Source organism: Ambystoma mexicanum, chromosome 9 (assembly GCF_040938575.1).
Source record: "Ambystoma mexicanum isolate Mex_15411 chromosome 9, UKY_AmexF1_1, whole genome shotgun sequence".
NCBI lineage: Eukaryota > Metazoa > Chordata > Amphibia > Caudata > Ambystomatidae > Ambystoma > Ambystoma mexicanum.
In genome coordinates, this window is record NC_090931.1 from 254,635,038 (window position 1) to 254,654,823 (window position 19,786).

Here is a 19,786-nt window from a genome sequence, read left to right on the forward strand (position 1 = left end):
ATCAAGGACGCTGCGAGAGAACTCCCGCCCTTCATAACCAAACTTATCAACTCTTCATTCACAACTGGTACTGTCCCAAACTATTTAAAAGAATCCTGGGTACTACCACTACTCAAAAAGCAAACCCTGGACCCCGCCATACCCACTAACTTCAGACCCATCACGACTGTGCCATTTCTCTTAAAAATCTTAGAGAAAGTGTCCTACATCCAAATACAGAACTTCTGAGAATCTAACCTCCTACTAGGTTCTCGCCAATCCGGATTCCGCCCCCAACACGACAAGGGGACAGCTCTAATTGATCTCAAGACTCAAATAGATGAGCTCAGAGATAAGGGCCAATCAGCCTTACTCCTCCTACTAGACTTCTCGGCTGCATTCGACCTGGTCGACCATAAAGTCCTATGCAGCCACCAAGACTCTGAAGCTCACTTCTCCAAGGAAGCCATAACATGGATGGAGTTGTTCTTAAGCAACAGGATCATGAGAGTCTTTTCCCCATCGGCATCAGCAGACCCTATCCCGATAACCTGCGGTGTACCTCAGGGATCTTGTGTGTCACCAACACTGTACAATGTATTCACCAAGCCCCTCTTCGACGAAATGGACCATTTGGGTATCGCCTACACAAATTATGCAGACGATACCCAAATCCTCCTACCTCTCACCGGAGAGTACGTCGCGGATTTGGCTCTGGTGAATAGAATTTATGGCATCATTCAGACATGGATGGCCACCCATGGGCTATGTCTGAACAATGACAAAACTGAGCTTATTATCCTAGGCACCCCGATACACCTATCTAAACTAAGCCCAGATTATGCCAGTTTCACCATTGATGGAAATGACATAAAAGTAGATAAGGAAGTGAAGACCCTAATCTTCTATCTGGACGCTACCATGAATTTCACTAAACAAGTCAACTCCCTAGCCTCTGCTACTGCATATACGTGCAAACTAATCAGAGCGAGCAAACAATTCCTCTCCATTGACAGCTGCCTCACTCTCGCCAGAGCCCTCATACTCTCTAAATTGGATTACTGTAACACGCTCTACATTGGGGCAAACAAACAGATCATTCAAAAAATAAAGGTACTCCAGAACAATGCCTTGAGATCAGCACTTCAGATCACCAGAAATGAACACATCTCTTCCACCAGAAGACAACACAAATGGCTATCTACTTTTGATAAAATCCAACTTAAAATTGCCTCCCTCACATACAAGTGCTTCAATAATAGAGCACCACCCTATCTCACTGACAGAATCAGCAGGAAAACCTCTCTCCGAGCGACCAGAACAGCCAACCTGAATTGCCTCCAAGTACCATGCTTCAAACTCTCCCCTATTGGGGGACACAGCTTCCCAGTTAAGGCTGCACAATTATGGAACTCCCTACCACCCGATCTTAGAGAACACCAGCCCTTCTCTAAATTCAGACATAACCTGACAGACTGGCAAAAAGAAAATGATAAATAACCCTCTGGACTAACACTCACTCGACTTTCCACATGCTCCATCACCGCATATCCTCCCGCACACTGAGTCACCCACTATGTGTTAGTCCCCTCTGGACACCCTCTCCATGTTGTGTTGTACTGCGATAAATTTGTATCCAGCCGCTCATGCAATGTATACTGTATTTATGCCTTTGCATCTCATGCACTTATCTATGTCTCTGTATTTCATGTACCCGACGGTCTCCAGGCTGACCTATACAAATATTCAACACAGAAATAACGCCCTCACTGCTTTGCTATGTGGGATAAATCCCTAAACATGGGCATGCTCCCGAGTTCCATGAGGGTAGCCATGATTTCTGTCCTCCTGAAACCACAGAAACCACCACAAGACCCAGCCTCATATTGCCCACTATCCTTAATAAATTCCGACACCAAGATTATTGCTAAAGTAATTGCTAATCGACTACTGCCTCATATGAATAAGTTGGTACACCCCGACCAGTCGGCTTTGTCCCTACATGTTCCACCGCATTGAATCTGCGCAGATCTTTGTGACAGCCTGACAGCTAGACCCTAAAGCCAAAACGATTGCTGTAGCACTCGATGCCGAAAAGGCGTTCGATTAGGTCTCATGGGGATACATGTACGCCATACTACATAAACTAGATTTCGGACCAGACTTTTTAAAATTCATCCAGGTATAGTATAGGGACCCGAAGGCTAGAGTCAGAACAAACAAGTCGATCTCACCAGAGTTCTCACTGTTCCGAGGCACACATCAGGGTTGCCCGTTGTACCCTCTTACATTCACTCTCACCATTGTGGGGATGGCTGCTTGTTTGAGGCACACAAACTCATTGCGAGGTATCCGAATCAGGACCCCCGCCCCAGTTTATTTCCTTATATGCAGATGATACCATGGTATATCTAAGGGACCCCAAACACAACCTCCCCCCTGTTATGCAAGAAATCCAACAATTTGCAAAATTCTTAGGCTACTAAATCAATCACTCCAATACCAAGGTCATACCATTAACAAGAGGAACGGGGAATCGGATGCCACAGTGCAGTTCCGTTGGTCCCCGAATACGGCCAGATACCTGGGCATAATTATGGCCACAGAGAAACAAACCCTATATCATTCAAATTACGCACCTTACCTGGCAGTCCTTGAATCCAAACTAGCATTCTGGATTAAACTTCCGATCTCGCTGTACAGTCGAATAGCCCTGCTCAAAATGGTAATTCTTCCCAAACTGCTTTTTTCCCTGCAATATCACAATCTGGCCAGGGCGCCTTTTTTCGACAAGCTCCAGAGGCTCGCCTCCACCTTCCTATGGGGGGCAGGGTGGAATGGTCAGGATTAGCTGGCCCAAAATCTGTGAACGCTACGCCACAGGCGTCTTAACCGCCCTGGACATCCTACTATATTACCACGCGGCACAAGCACATTTTGTGAAATACTACTCCCCTGACTCAGAGCAATATGCACACATCCAAGCCGAAAATCTTGCTGCAGCTCCCATGAACTTGCAGTCCTTCATTTTTAGCAATTACAAACAAGGTAAGGAGGAAGTAGACCCGATCTCCTGTACGTTGCGAGCATGGCTGGCACTATTCAAGAGAGTTGGGTGCTCGGATCCATACTGGCCGCACACGCCCTTGCGACACCACCCAGACCTTCAACCCATGCTGGACACAGCCTTGCAGAAAAGATGGATCCGAGTATGGAAATGCGGGTGGGCGACTTCTTTCCAGAAGGGAGATTCGTACACCTGACAGTACTACAGGAAAAGATAGGGGTCAATCTCACTTCGGCTATGCAATACCGCCGCATACAAGCGGCCTGCAGGCGCAAATGGGCCTCCTTCCCAGCCGCCCCAGTTATACATCCATTTATTTCCACAGTTATGCAAACAAATGGATTCAGGGGGGTATAGCCACACTATATAATGCGGCCCAACTACATGCTCCTACCCTGAACACAATGAAGACTAAATGGGAAAGAGACTTGGGTGTTACCATAGACGGAGCGCAATGGATGAAATACTGCCAGTTTACCAAGACGGTTTCCCTCTGCGACAATTTCATGTTGATACAGTCCAAGCTTTTGAACCACCTTCACATAACCCCAAGCAAGATGGCGAAATACGGCCTTGTGACACAAAACTTGCTGCCACAAATGCAAAGCCCCGGAAGCGGATACAATACATATGTTTTGGACATGCCCATCAATCAAAGAATTCTGGGAGGAGGTGGCCGCCAGGCTTGAGGTCATATTAGACATGCACATCCCAGTGACACCTCTGAAATATCTATTGGGTGATATAGGTAAAGTCTCGATTTAAGTCAGACGACTCTTTTCTGTGGCAGGGGCCGTCGCCAAACGGAACATTCTCAAATGCTGGAGAGAAGGGGACGCTGTTGAGCAGCCTTAAAAATGGCTACCTAGCTCATCGGCTCCATGCGATACCAACGGCAATCCGAATGTGATGGCGGTTTCCCTAAACATCTGACTCTACAAAGTAGTACTCATATCACCATAGGGTGCGGGGCACCCTGGTTCAAAATCCAGGATTGGACATTCTGGCGCGGATAACTGGCCTCCTGCGCCCTTCGAAGCTGTGAGCGGCCTGTGCTCGTCCTGAGAGGCGCAAACTGCGGAGTGAGCCCACCTGGGAGAATGCCTTGACATCCGGGCCGGGCCGCAGACTGTGCTTGGCCTGGGACTCAGCCTGCCACTGTGACGTCAGCCTGCGCAGCATCTCCAGCCACCTCCGTTGCTGTGGGGCCAGTCCGTGGGGGTCCCGTGTTGTGGTCCTGGAGGCGGTGGACCGCAGGGCGGTGAGTGCGCTCCCATTCTATCTGCGCCCACAATACCACATGAAAACATCTCCTAGCACCGTACCTCCGATGGGCTGGGAGAGGTTGACCTGGGCTTCTCCCCTTGATCACTGTGGGCTCTGTCATCCACGCTTGTTGTCGGGGGACCAGCAGCACCTCCCCGGCTGCCCTGGCCTACCCGCGTGCGCTCCCCTGGACTCCTACAGCCACCTGGTGATCGAGTCTTCCATAATGCGGCGCTGGGGACCGAGTGCACGCCTTGCCGAGGCGTGCCCTCTGACACCTGGGCACCTCCATCTCCTTGTCGCGCCATCTCCCCGGACCTGACTGCGTGGCCCGATCATCTTGGATCCAGGTGGGGAGTGAGGTGGCCCGGACCCCCACTCTACTCCGGACTCATCCTATTGCCCTCTCCTGGGATCCTGGGCCTACCCTTGCTTTTTTGACCGCACTACTAACCCCCAAAAGAGTACAGCACTCTATTCAAGTTATCCTGACTTCCGCCGACGCAAACTAGAGGCCCAGCTTCACGCTGTACCCATCTTCAATACCTCCTCTCTACACTCCAGCCCGCTGTAGTGGTGCCTTCCCCTGGGGTGGGTGGGCATTCACCGTGCACCATGAGGCAACTGAAACTGGACATTTCACCATCTCTAAGGCTAAGGATCTTCTCCTCCTTGGCACCAAACGCCAAGTGTTGCCCACACTGCACGTGCCCCCCCCAGCCTACATCTGGGCACCATTTCTAAACACTTTGGTGCCATCTGCAACCTAACTCAGATCTTTTGGACTTGGATCCCATCCATTTATCCAAAAGGATACCTGCTGCGACCTGGTGCACATATATCGGACCTGCTCACGACCGTCATCATAGTCCTCACAGGATGGACAGCTCCCCCTGCATATGAGATACTAGTGGGAAGACCCGCCACTTAGATGGCCTGCTGTCATCACACTCGGGGGCTTGAACGGGCAGGGCACGCAGATGCTGCATGAGTGTGGTCTACACCACGGCTCCTAAAATGTTGGTTGTACGGCAACAGCGCGCACCACTGCAGCTGCAGTGGTTGATCTGGCGGTTCTGTTGTACACAAGCCCCTGTTGGGCCCATGACACGCGTGAGCCAAGTTGGGGTCGGCTCACAGGTAATCGGACTAAGGGGGGAGGGTCACACTGCTGGCGGGGTAGGGGTAGTGAGGGAGGAGGGTGGAAATGTTGAGGAATGTTATATCAAAAATGGCTGAGGCGATGCAGCATTGCACATATCGAGTGAGCGACATGGGGCCTCATTCCGAGTATGGAGGTAATCATGGCGCTATTTGCACCATGACTACCTCCAATACTGGTACCAAGTCCGCCCTGGTTCAATGGGGACTTACAGGTCTATTCCGACCTTTGCGGGACCGGTAAATCCCCATTGAAAAAGCCATTCCCCATTCCCATTTGAGCCCCCATAGGGCTCAATGGGAAGGGAGAAGGCGCTAATAACGGTACTGCAAATTGCGGTACCGTTATTAGCTCTAAAGTCCCTTAACGGGTCCCGTCCATAACGCCTGGTAAAACCAGGTGTTAAGGAAGTGACCCGCTAAGGGAACTCGGGATAGGGCGCAAAGGGATTACCGGCACCGGTGTCCTTACCGGTGCCCGGTATCCCTTTGCGCCCAACTCGTAATGAGGCCCATGGTGTTATTATTTATGCAGTTCTATGTGCACAGTGGCACGATTGCTGGGATGTCCCCTGAAGTAATGACATGGCTATTCGGCTGATGTCATGAAACGTCCGTGGGATAGGTCATTTTACAAAGGCCCGCAGAATCACAGCCTATGCTCAGAGACAGAGGGTGAAAATACTCCTATTACAGGAGACCCATGCCCTGGGTCACCTCGCATTAGGCCTAGCACCGTCCTGGGGACCAGATAGATACTACTCGACATATTCCACAGAAGCCAGGGGAGTCTTGACGTTAATTCATAAATCTGTTAAATTCGTATTGAAGAAGAGCCATATAGACTCTCAAGGCAGATATATCATCCTACATTGTACAATAGCAAACGGGGAGTATCTAGTTGTGAACACGTATGGTCCAAATGTAGATACCCCTGAATTCTTTCACACAGTAGTTTCCTTACTTATGGGATACGTTGGGGTTCCAATCATCTGGGGGGGCATGAACTTGATACTAGACAATAACCTAGATAGGAGAGGGACTGCGCATAAGACACTGTCACGTGCGGCTCGGAAATTACACATACACATGACATCACTTGGCATGCGGGACGTGTGGAGGGACCTTCACCCCCGGGAGCGAAAATACACGTACTACTCATCAGTGCATGACAGCTCATCCAGGATTGACCTGTTCCTAACATCGGGCGTGCTAATTGACAAGGTCACAGATACTCAGATACTCACCCGCACGTTATCCGTGCCCCAGTGACATTATCGGTGTCGTGGGGGTCCACTCCACCCACACCACCCGGCGCTTCAAGTCGGACGCTCTGCTGGACATAGTGTTCAAAGCGGAGATCCTCTCAGACATGGAGACCTTCTTTGAATGTAATTCACAACAGGACACGACATTTGGAGTCTGCTGGGAGACCTTTAAGGTGTATCTAAGGGGCATGTCCATCTCGAGGGAAGCAGGAATACTAAAAGCAATTAGGAACGATCTGTGCCGTTCTGAGTCCAAACTTAAAAACCTGGAACAAGAATGCGCAAAAGAATGCGTGGAATCCCCAACAAACTAGCAGAGATAAGGGAGGAAATGGAAGTTTATGAATCACACGCCCTGCAGGAGCTACGATACTTCGCCCGCCCACGTGCAGCAAGGAAATATGGGGAAGGTGATAGGCCGGGGAGGACAATGGCTAGGATGGTTAGGGCGGAGGGTGGTCAGTCCCAGATAGAATGTATTAGGGATACACCGGGCATCCAACAATGGTCAGTCCAGCAGATACTTGACATTTTTTCCAAATTGTACACCGACCTGTACACACCACACAGTGAGCATAGTATACAAGACATACGTGATCTCCTTGTCCAGATTCCTATGACGTGCATTGCCCAATCCACTAAGGAGCAGCTGGATACCTTGATCACACTGACTGGATGAGGTAGTCAAGGCCATCACTGACCTCCCGAGGGGTAAGGCCCCCGGGCCGGATGGACTCACTTTGGAATTTTACCAGGAGCATGTGGCGCTCCTTGCGCCACGGCTGCTGGAGGTCTGGGCTGAATCACTGCATCCATCCACTCTCCCCCTCTCTACGGGAAGCGATCATAACCGTTCTCAAGCCTGGCAAGCCTAGCGACGAGTGTGGCTCCAACAGGCCCCTGTCGCTTTTGAATATAGACACAAAGATATTTGCCAAGACAACAGCAAACAGATTCCTCCCGATCATGCCATACTTGGTTCATGTGGATCAGGGCGGTTTCGTCCCTGGGCGGTCGACAGCTCTTAACATCAGGCGGCTCTTTAATGTGATGTCCGGGATTGATCAAACAGCAGAGGCCATGGCGGTCACGCTGGACGCCCAAAAGGCCTTTGACATGGTCTCATGGCAGTACATGTGGGCGGTCCTGGAGAAAATGGGAGTGGGTCCGAACATGATTCAGTACATCAAATTACTTTATACATGCCCCAAAGCTAGAGTTCTGGTCAACTCCTTAACCTCACCATCTTTCGCTTTTCTCAGCAGCACTCGACAGGGCTGCCCATTCTCCACCATCCTTTTTGCGCTGGTCATCTAGCCAATGGCGGACTATATTAGAGGGCGGCATGCCTGTAAGGGAATACGTTTAAAAGATTCTTCCGAGATAATATCCCTATATGCAGACGATGTTCTGCTATATGTCAGGAATCCAAATACACATCTAGACCCCATTATACGTGACATAACGAGAAAAGGCACATTCTCCGGCTTCACAATTAACTGCTCTAAATCTGAGATATTCCCGCTCACCAGCACAACCCAGCAACCTGTGTGCGAATACCCTCTCTGCTGGTCCCCTTGTGGCATTAATACTTAGGGGTCCATGTATCACTGTCGAAATCGACCCTATTAACCGATAATTATACTGCTGCTGCACAATACACTGAATCAAAAATGCTTTCATTGGTGGGGAAACTCTCACTGATTAAGATGATCTTGGTCCCTAAACTTCTCTACATCTTTGCCAACGTGCTGGTCTGGTCCGGGAAACAATACTTTGACAGATTACATAAGCTGTGTGCGCATTTCCTGTGGCATGCCGGTGCGGTCTGCAAAAAGTGGACACATATGGCTTTACCAGATGAGAGGGGGGGTTTCACCGCCCCAACTTGATACTATATTGGTTTGCTGCACAAGCCCAATACGCCACATACTGGTACAAGAATCCACTGCTCCACCCAAGTCAAGTCAAAGTCAAAATAGAAAGACTTGCAGCGCCAACAGTAAACATCATGTCAGTCCTTCTTCGTAAGTACGAGGTCGACACTCCATCTGACCCCATTGCGTTCACACTACTGGCATGGAATTGATTACTTAGTCTCGTGTCGGAAGAGCGCCCAGATTACAAATGGCTCCCTATCTGGGAATTCCCTGGGCTCGAACCCACACATGACAAACTTTTGTCTCAGTGTTGGCTAGCATTGGGATACCAAGCGGTAACTGATCTATTCCCCGAGGGGAAGTTTATTACTCCACAGACGTGGCGCCCAGGACACTCTGGGTCGGCATTGGAGAAGCTGCAATACTACAGACTCCGGGCTGCAGTCCGCGAATGTGGTCATTTTATCCGGATGAACCCCCTGATACGCCTGAAATACAGTACATAGCCAACTCTAGCAGTGCCCGAGGGGTGGTCTCCTCGCTTTATAAAATACTGCTAACAAAATCTCCAGACCAACTCGTAGAGCATGCAATGAATGGGCTGGTGAGCTTGGCCTCGAGATCTCGGCTGGCTTGTGGAGGAAGCTGTGCTCTCACACGCGCAGAGTTTCACTTAACTTTAAGCTTTGCTGCATGCAATACAAATTGTTGAACAGATTATACTACACTCCCAATAAAGTTACTAAGTTTGCCCTGAGCCAGATACACACCTGCCCAAGATGCTACTCTGAAAGCAACGACCACACGCACATGTTTTGGTCATATACTGCACTCAATGAATTCTGGGGTGAGGTCCTGAGGGCTCTCTCTGATATTGTAGGTACTACAGTCGACCCAGATCCGATTGTTCGGGGTGTGGAATAGCGTTGACGTCAAGAAAATGTCCAAGGATTTTAATGTAAGTAGTATGGTGGCCAAGAAATGCATTCTACAGTGCTGGAAGCGCTCCTTCCTCCTACCTTTAAAATGTGGCTGAATGCACTCACCTGGACTCAGACCTGTGAAGAGGAATACGTTACTTCCCTCCCCATGCATTCTCGACCTAAAAATGTATGGACTGCATTCTGTAGTTACCTTAACGGGCGGGCCGAAGGAGACTCGGGATCTCCCGTACCCGCGGCCTTGCAGGACTAACCTGAGAAGCGGAGTTATCAAGCAAGCCTACGATATGTAAACATACACAAATGTATTATCCATCAATGTAAAAGTGAACTGAGCCTATGTATATGAATAAGAAATGCTTCACCGTTTGTGTATGCTGTAAACGTTCGCCTATAAATAAAAGTTTTCTTTTTTTAAATGCTGGAAAGCAAAAAATGCCCCAAGTATACACACGTGGCTTAGAGACCTGATATCTACATACGAATGTAAAGAAAGCTATACATTGGGAATACCGGCCACGTGCAGACCCAAGGACATATGGGCACCTCTGCGGAGGTGCTTGGAGGAGGAAGTGGCCGACGAAGGGGATGAAGATTCGCTCTGATCTTGCAATGTACTTAGGTTCATAATTCTGCTAAATGTTTTGATTGACATACTGTGACTTTAAAAATGCTTTGTATTGAGACAGTATGAGGTTTATATGTACCGTCAGTGAAAAATAAAGTTTATTAAAAAAAAGAATAAATGTTTCAACTACTGCAAGGTTCAGTCTTCAAAGAAAAGCGAGTTATAGGTATATGCGATCACTCATTCAAATAGATATTTAGCCTTAAAAAGATACCAGTGATTGTATTTCTTATTCAATATCGTAGAGACGGCTTCTGACTCCTGTAAGGAGATACAATGGGTCACACAGAACCTTCCTTTGATGCTGAATATTCTTGTAACACTTGTGGAAGTTAAAGTAAGGTTTCGGAGTTGCTATAAAAAGTGTTCCCCTTTTTATGAGAGGCACGCAACCACTGCGGCACCAGTATTATGTTCGACAATGGAATTAAAAGGCTTTCCTTCTTACGTGAACACTATTGCTCTCACTAATAGTGCACATGATACATTTCCATTATTAGGAAGAACTTCCTCAGTGACAAAGAATTTATACTCTCTTTACCCCTCACTCGAGTTACCTATGAGCTGGTAACAGTTACCTGCAAGGCTTGTAAAGGTAACCTGAACGCCGAGCTTCACTCACCGGCTCCAGGAATACTGCAGTTGCATGCTGCTTCACGTTCCCAACTTCTTCAACTGCCACTACTGCTTCTAGCACTCTTGGGACCCACACCCTTCTGCAGTACAGGTGTCTGGGGTCTGACCACGTTAATTGGAAGTCTCCTTCACTCCTCAGACCCTTGGCTTGCCTTCTGATATGGGCCTCAGGCTACAGCATGGCCATGCTCTGCAATCACAGCTACTAGGCGCACATGGGGAAGGCGCTACTCTCAGCACGTCTTCCTAAGTGCAGCCACGGCAATGCAGGGTTTGCGACCACAGGTCCCTTTCAGAAATAGCAGGTAAAATCTGCTGCCTCCACGCTCTGGCATCCTTTCTGTAAATTGCCATCCTCGTGCTCTGCTACTACTGCTTCTACTGTCATCATTCCAACTCCTGTTTCAGCTCCTTCTTCCTCTTCTTTCTTCTCCTGCTGCAGCCTTTTATGCCTCACAGGTTTGGCAATTTGCTTCAGGTATAAGCCATTGAATTTAATTGCCTGACCTGTGCAAAGGCTGTTACGCTTAATTGCCTGACTACTACATCTACATACCTCTTCAGCTCTCTTCTTCGTCTCAGTCCATATAGGATTCTGGGACATGTAGTTTACTTTTATTAAAGTAAGATTTTTCTACTTCTGAAACATTTTTGAGGGTAGATTTAATTCCCTTAGTAATTTTAAAAGAGGGCTGTATTTTTTAACTTGGCTAGAGGAAAATGATTTAAAGACGACAACATTTCCCCCATTCATTGTAGTGTACCTTTGGTAGTGAGGAGGACTTTTAATTTTAGGTAGCAAAAAGATCTCTTCTTTTGGCCTAATAAGTTTTGGTGTTACAATTTTAAGGTTTATCACCCTAGTTTCCATAGGAGGTTTAGAGAGATTGGGCCTCATCGTGAGTGTGGTGGTCCGGAAAAAAAGGGTGCCAGTAAGCTCACTGGCACCTTTGTTTCTGTACCGTCACACTACGAGTTTCCCTGCCAGGGCCGCTGCACCCGACAGGTCTGACCCTGCTGGGTGCAGCTGCCCCAGTAGGCAGACTTATCACGGAAGCATTGGCACTGTTATTACCTGTGCCAATGCTTCCGTGAACCCATAGGTCTCCATGGGAACGGGGACGGGGACTAACATTTTCCAGCACCCAGCTTCCCGATCCGCCGGGACTTGTAATGTCCTGGTGGCACCGGGAATTTGGGTGCCAGTAAAATGTTATGAATCCAGCGGCAAGCCGCTGGAAGCACTGGCAGCGTTATCGCCGGACTCGTAATGAGGCCCATTAACATGACAGTAAGCTTTGACCTCTTCTGGCACAGTGGTAATAGTCTCCACATTAGAGGAAAAATACTGTGCCTCATCCCACAGCATCTCCTCACTTCCCTGGGCCTTATCTCCACCCATGTGCTCCTCCCGCAGTTCACCGGCCACAGTTTTGGGATCAGGAAGCATCTGCTTACCCCTGGCACCTTGGAGGAGACTTCAGGCAGGGTTTCAGTGAGGGATCTGCAGGGTTCTTCACACATTGCTCAGGTCTGATTCGCTAAGTTTGCTCATCAACCATCCTTACATGGCCCAGAGGAGGTTGTGGAGAACATTCTGAGGTAACTTTCTCCACTCTGTTTATTGGAGATTGTAAGGACGTAGGGATAAGTGCACCCATCATTTCCAGAACCACACTTGGCATAGGTGTAACCATGCTTTGACCAAGTTTGTCATCCTTGTCGGAGAAGTCGACTTTCTGGCCCTGGAGACGCTGTCTCCACTAAGCACTCCATGCCAGGACATCGGACAACTGACGTCCCTTAGACATTGGAGAAGTAAGTGGAAAACTATGCTCCAGAGGGGCCAGAACCAAAGTCCCAGAATTAGATGTTTCTTAGAAAGACCCCTTTCTTGACCCTAAGGAACTAGATATAGACTGGGGAGGTAGGGAGAGTAGTTCAGCTGCAAGTTCAGATGTCATTCTTTTGGCATGAACTCTGGTTAGAGGCATATTGAGTTTGCAGAGCAAACCAAGCAGACAATATACATTCCCAATGCACAGGTTTGGCCTATTTACGGCCCAGGGGTTGCGACTACCACAGAAACATGTACACAGCTCCACAGGGTTACCCACTACACTCCAAGAACTCCTATAAAACACTGCCGTCAAGGTGCTGGGTGACCATAACAATACTGGACGTCCCAGAGGCCGGAATAGGGAAATAATACCTGGAAAAGGGTGTTTTAAATAAAGGGCAGACAGGAAGGAGGTCAAAAAATGACCAAACCAAACGCCACTAAACCAATGCCGTCCTGTCAGCCTCGTCAGCACTGTTAGCCCCATCACCCTCTGATAGTTGCTGCACCATACCAGGATGCCTGGCATCTATCAAGACCTACCCAGGTTACGAAGACCTACCCAGGGTAATGGAACCTCACAACATTCCAGGTAACAACCTCCAATCACAAGAGTCCTGGTAACAGCTCCATCATACTGCAGTCATCAGCGTGTCCTACCGTGTCATGTTCGAATGTTTGAAAGTGCCCCTTACTGAAAGAAATGTGCTAGAGGAATGGACCTTCAGGCACCAGACCAGCCGTCAAGCTACACTGACCAAGGCTGGTCACTTGCGACAGCCTTCATAAAGAGAACTTGAAGTAGAGAATCTTTCACAACAGTGGCAAAGTTAAGCCCACTGATAGCCAAAGCAGGGTCAGGGACCCTAAACGAAATACGAGTCATCTTCCTTGTGGAAGTACTTGGCAGGGAGTGAACCAAGTGGGCCATTTCAAAGAAGAGGAGAAACCAGGGTCTGGGACCCAAAGCAAGAATGTGATACAAGTCATCTTCCTTGTGGCAGTACTTGACAGGGAAGTGAACCAAGTGGGCCAGATCAAAGAAGAAGAGAAGCCAGGGTCGTGGACCTCCCTAACACTTAGAATTGGGTGTTGTAGGTGTGAAGCCTAGTGAAAAGAAAACCTTGGGAAGTGAGTAATTCCCCCCTGGTTGTAGGGAACTGATAACAAGATACCAGGAAAAGGGAGTAAATCTCCTGGAAACCAAGACTGGCAGTAAGTTACAAAAAGGCCTGGGAAATGGAGTCAGTTCCTTGGTCTATATGAGACTGGACATTAGGAGAAGGGAGACATTCTCCTGGCCCACCAAGAATGTATTGTTTGGAACGTTACCACCAGGCGAAGGGAGCCATTCCCCCTGACAACGTGTAAGAATGTATTTTTTGGAACTTTACCATGAGGACTAGGGAGCCATTCCCCTAACAACATGTGAAACACAAGACTGTTTTAAGATTTGGTAACTGTTTCAACAAACCATTAACTATATCCCAGGAGACGGGAGCTCCTGTGACCAGAACAGTACTGCCTTATTCTTTAGTTTCTAGTGTAAGGGACAGAAATAAGGTTCTCTTGACACAGGACGGTGGACACTGTGAAGTGGACAGAAATCCTGACAGTCACTGTATCTCTTTCAGTTGCGGCAGGGAAAACCCTCTTAGTAATAGGGATATATAGGTTTTTTCTTTCTTTACTATTCAATAAAAGTCATTAGCTCCAAACACAGCACCCTTGTGTCAGCCTCCTTCTTCTGCACCCTTACAATGCACGTAGTGTATTTGTTTGGGAATGTGTACAGCTGTTTATATATGCACCTGTTTGTGAGTTCAGTGTGTATGTGCTTGCAAGTGTATGAGTAGAGTGTATGTAGGCTGTGGAAAGGGGCTGGTGAATGCATGAGTGAATGAATGTGGGCAAAAGTGCTGGTGAGTGAATTACTGCAGGTGAATGTGCGAGTGAATAAATGCAGGTGAATGTGTGAGTGAGTGAAGGTGGGGGGATGTGTGTGGATGCTCGATTAGTCATGCTGGCAATAAGGGGCAACACACTGATATATTGGTGCAGCCATCATGAACATATTGTCTTACAGTGGCAAGGCATTTTTACTGGCATTATGGACAAAACTAACATGATGAGTGTTATTACATGGAGTGGACCTACTTTGCTGAAGCCATATGGAATGGCATTTTACTGTCATTCTGGGCCCAGCCAACCTGAAGTGTGGTTTTATGTAGAGAAGACTTGCATTGGTGCATGCAGAAGGAATGTTTTCTTACAGTGGCATGGCATTTTACCGGCATTATAGGCAAAGGCAGCATGACGAACATTCTTAAGTGGGGATGCTGGCCTACATTGGTGCAGCCGGTATGGGCACATTTTCATAAAGTTGCATGGCATTTGTGCTGGCATTAAGAACAACGCCAACATGATAAGGGTTCTTAAGTGAGGCTACTGGCATATATAAGTGCATATAGCAGGGACATGTTTTCTTACAGTGGCATAGCCATTTACTGCCATTATGGACAAAGACAACATGATGTGTTCTTAAGTGGGTAACTGGCCTACATTAATGCAGCACACATGGGCATGTTTTTACAACCATGTCATATCATTTTTACTGGTATTATAGGCAAAGATGACAATGAGTGTTTTTGTTTTTACAGGGGAGGTCCTGCATTGGTGCTGCCAATATGGACATGTATTCTTACAGAGGCATGGCTTTTTCTATTGGCTTTGCAGGCAAAGGGAACATAATGAGTGTTCCTACTAGGGGAGGGCCAACATTGGTGCAGCCAATATAGGCATGTATTTTTTACAATGGCCTAGCATTTTTACTGGCGTTGTAGACAAAGTCAGCATGATAAGTGTTTAGGTGGGGCTATTGGCCTACATTGTTGCAGCCCATATGGACATGTTTTCTTACAGTGATATGACATTTTTAGTGACATTATGGGCAAAACAAACACAATGAGGGGATACTGGCCTATATTGGCAAAGACAGCATGGACATATTTTCTTGTAGTATCATTACTATCATTAAGAGTAATGCAAACATAGTTATGTGGTCACATGGGAAGACTGGCATATAGTGGCAAGGCCAGCATGGACATGTTTTAGCAAAGGCAGCGTTAACATGTCTTTAACACTGGTAAAATACTGGCATATATTATGGGTAATGGAATCATGAAAATGCCCCTGTGCACTGTTGGAGACCTGGCATCTTGTGGACCTTTTCAAGTGTAGCCATACAAAACGGATTGTAAACTGTGAGCTTTTTACCCAGATTTTCATGGAAAGTGTTCTTTAAAATTTACCATTTTAACCCATTATTTTAATAGATTTCTCAGATGTAGAATCCACCCGAATGCTCATCGGTTGCTTGGTGCTTGTTTACTATGCGTTGCTATGCTTGGGCGATGATTCATCTTGAATGAAAATGCATACTTCCACCCCCCCCAATTAAAATGTTCACTAGCCGCTATTGCATTTTTCTACCTATTTGCAGATGCTACCGTTTGGAATATATCTTTTGTGAATCCCTATTTGAGAGTCCCTAACAATGCACTGCACAATTTTCCATTTTTTCACAGTGCAGTGCAAGAACATCTGTGTGCATATCAAATGATGTTTGCACATTCACTATTTTCTCTGCAAACAATTACACCATTGAAACCACTTTGCATTTGAGACCAATAATGCTTTATGGGGTCTGGTCATGCAACACAATTTCTATGGAGAAAATACAGGGAATGACTAAAGAAAAAAAAGACTTGATGCTTGCTATCTTCAGAATTATAACATTGCATTTTTGCACAGAGCAATGTAACATTGATGGCAATTATGGCCGTCCTAGACCTGTCCTTTATAAATGTGCCTCTCCTTCTTCCAAACCCCTTCTGAATTAAACACTATTCTGATATTGCCCTTTCTTCTTAGCTCTGATGGAAGCTGTTAACATCTCAAGCCCAGTCATGTTGATTCATGGAACGGTTGGCAAACCTGCTGTGCTGTCAGTGAAATACACAAGCTCCAGCAGCGACAAACCAGTGGTGAAGTGGCAGCTCAAGAGAGACAAACCTATCACTGTTGTGCAGTCTATTGGCACAGAAATCATTGGGAACCTGCGCTTGGAATACAGGGAAAGGATTACAATCTTTGAAAATGGTTCACTGCTGATCCACAATCTTCAGCTTTCGGATGAAGGCATCTATGAGGTTGGGATATCGATCACTGACGACACTTTCACCGGCGAGAAGAGCATTAACCTCACAGTGGACAGTACGTGTTATAAAGCTTTCTTATGCATAGCTGAATAATGTGAACATTATGGTTACTAACAACCTCGGTTTTCTTGTCTTTGTTAAATGTAAAATATATATCAGTACATGGAGATCATTATTGACCTATCAGCCAATCGGAATGTTTATAATGGAGTCAATAACTTACTGCTATTGACTGCATTCGTGAAACAACAATCAATTTCCAGACAATATTTTCAACAAGAAATGTCTGCTCTGAGAGAACCTTGTTTTTGCTGCAGCGTGCTATTTAACACACGAAAGAGAAAACTAAAACATTTCTTATAGAGAGCCCCATTTACTTTTACGACCCCTAATGCATGATTATATTAAACCTGTCCACGTTAATCCAAGTTGTAATTCAAATACTTAACTATAAAGGCAACCATATTATTTAAATACTGCAAAATAAAACCATATTTAATTTACTAACCCAGTTTGTCTATTTACTTTACTCACTCTTAAAGTAACAGTTTTTACTTCCCCTCCAAAACTTGTATTGCTACTACCCCCATGTGCTACTAGCCTTGTTGACCTCAGAAGGGGTCATTATTGCTTGGGCTAATGCTCTTCCCAGCTAACTTGGTGGCGGGTCATTATCCCATGATAATGACCCCTCCCTCAGTCTATAAGGCTATATTAAGGCGTCCAAAATAAAACCCCAATCAAGGCCACATCTCAAGAGCAGCTATAGAAAGTGACTTTTGTGGCCAGATTTGTGCTTTGCTAACCAGAGCTAGCTAATGGACTAGATAAGCTGTGCACTGTGCAGAGTGTAATGCAAACTGACTGTAATGTGTTCCCTGTTTCTTTTAACAATGTTTACTTTACAGAATAACTGATTACTATCGTTTTACCCAGGGCTGCAGATAAGATTTTGAAGGGGTAATACTGTACTTTTAAAATCTGCGTTAATATAATTTTTAGGGAGTAAACAAGTGACTCTAACTACTAATGGTTGCATTTTCTCCAGAAAGTAAAACTATATTATAGCTTTAAAACTGATATCTTTTTGTAATCCATACATCTTACTGCTTCTATTGTCACTGCTCTTCTGGTACCACTGACCCGTGCACATCCATAGAGGACACCTACGTGTAATTAGTCTTGAAATTGATATTGGTCTTTTTTGTCTTACTATTTCCGGCCTTTTTCTCCATTATTTATAGCATTTTCAGCTGCAGAACCATCTTGGACTTGTTTTCTCAAACTGTCTTTATAAGTTGGAGAAGTTGTAAATGTTTGAACTCACTGAAATTCGGGTTATACAGTTTTGCTTGAACTGCTTATAGCATGCATACACGTCAGCTCCGAGATGGGTAGATTTGAATCTAAAAACCCTCCAGTGAGCCTCTCAATCTAAATGGGTCAGTCTGAGAAATCTAACGCATTAGACCTAGAATTGCTTATAGCTTACATTGGACATTGCCTGAAAACATGGTCTAACTCCCACCACCAGTAAATGAGGTGGGAAAATGCAATAATGTTCTACTCGAACCTAACCTTCCTCCCTCAGGTGAAGACCTAACTTAACCCGCAAGCCACAGCAACAATTACACTCACTGGATAAGATAACCCCACTGCTGGAACGTCATGATAAAGTGTAAGTAGTTAGAGCTGTCATGATCGCATGTCTGGTCTGATGTGGCTCGTGTGTAGGTTTATACAAAAGCATGATGACTCAACTTCAGTTGATATAAAATCGGGCAGGAAGAATGACACTTGGACTAAAACATAGCAGTCACTCAATTGGCTCTACGCCAATCGAAGAATTACAAGGTACATAAATCAATAGATTGATGATACATAATTAAATTCATAGCTACTTTAAACCAAGAATTCCAAAATGGGATTCTTTGCTTAAATACAAAACTGCAAAACTCAAAGTATATTAATGAAGAGTAAATTAATGCATCATTTCTGATGTATTTTTGTGTGACTGAGTTTTTGGGTATATGAATTTGATATTTAAGATTGTATGACTGGATGTATGGTTCCACTGTTGTATAAAAGGGTACAGCATTGTCCCAGTATCAGAATGAAAACATGCAGCCAATTACTGCTACTATATTGCAAGCTTTGATGCTCAGATGACATGCATTTCAATGATAAGCACATGTCCTGCGGGTGATTACATCAAATGCAATGCATTGCCATTATGTGAAGCGAGTGCAGACAAGTGTTTTGCGTGGATATGGCCACATACCTGAACAAGCACAAGCAGTCTTTCTTTACTGCCTATTGAGAGGCGGACCCAAAACCTTCAAAAATTCCCCGCTATCAAGCGAGAGCGAAGCGAGTGCGGACGAGTGTTTTGCTGTGTTCCCGTTGTTCCTGTTGGTCCTGTGGGACCAGCGACGCTTCAGGAAAAAAGAGGAACGATAAGCAAAATAAGCTAACAGTAAACAAACACACTGAACTCTTTGAACACTTTGAAGTAAAACATAAGCACACTGACGGAAATTCTTGACACGTGTGCTGAGGACTCCGGTAGTGCTGTGCAGTTTCGTAAACGCTCCGCTGCTCGATTGTTTCTGTGATAGTGATAGTGCTGATAACTTGCACACCTGTGGTGTATGAGTGGGGCAAGCGGTGTATGAGCAGCATACGATTGCAGTGTATAGTTTTGAATCCTTACTTCAAAATTTGTGTACTCTATTGCACGGTATTAGAGGAATGTTAGCGGCAAACAATTGAACTAAAGTAGGTACAGCATAGACTAACAGCTCAAGTCAACAGCTGTAAAGTAAGTATTTGTGACAGCGGGCAAATACGAGCGGGCTAACAAGGGCACGCTACAGCTGGTGCTAAATGAGTTAGAATTT

At 46.2% G+C, this 19,786-nt stretch overlaps 1 protein-coding gene across 1 annotated transcript in view; it reads left to right on the forward strand.

The window, feature by feature from the left end:
• HEPACAM (hepatic and glial cell adhesion molecule) overlaps positions 1-19,786 on the forward strand; it is a 388,102-nt gene that overhangs the window by 165,207 nt on the left and 203,109 nt on the right. The window contains exon 2 of the mRNA XM_069614560.1: positions 16,600-16,941. Coding sequence (XP_069470661.1) covers positions 16,600-16,941 — 342 coding nt within the window. The remainder of the gene's footprint in view (positions 1-16,599; positions 16,942-19,786) is intronic.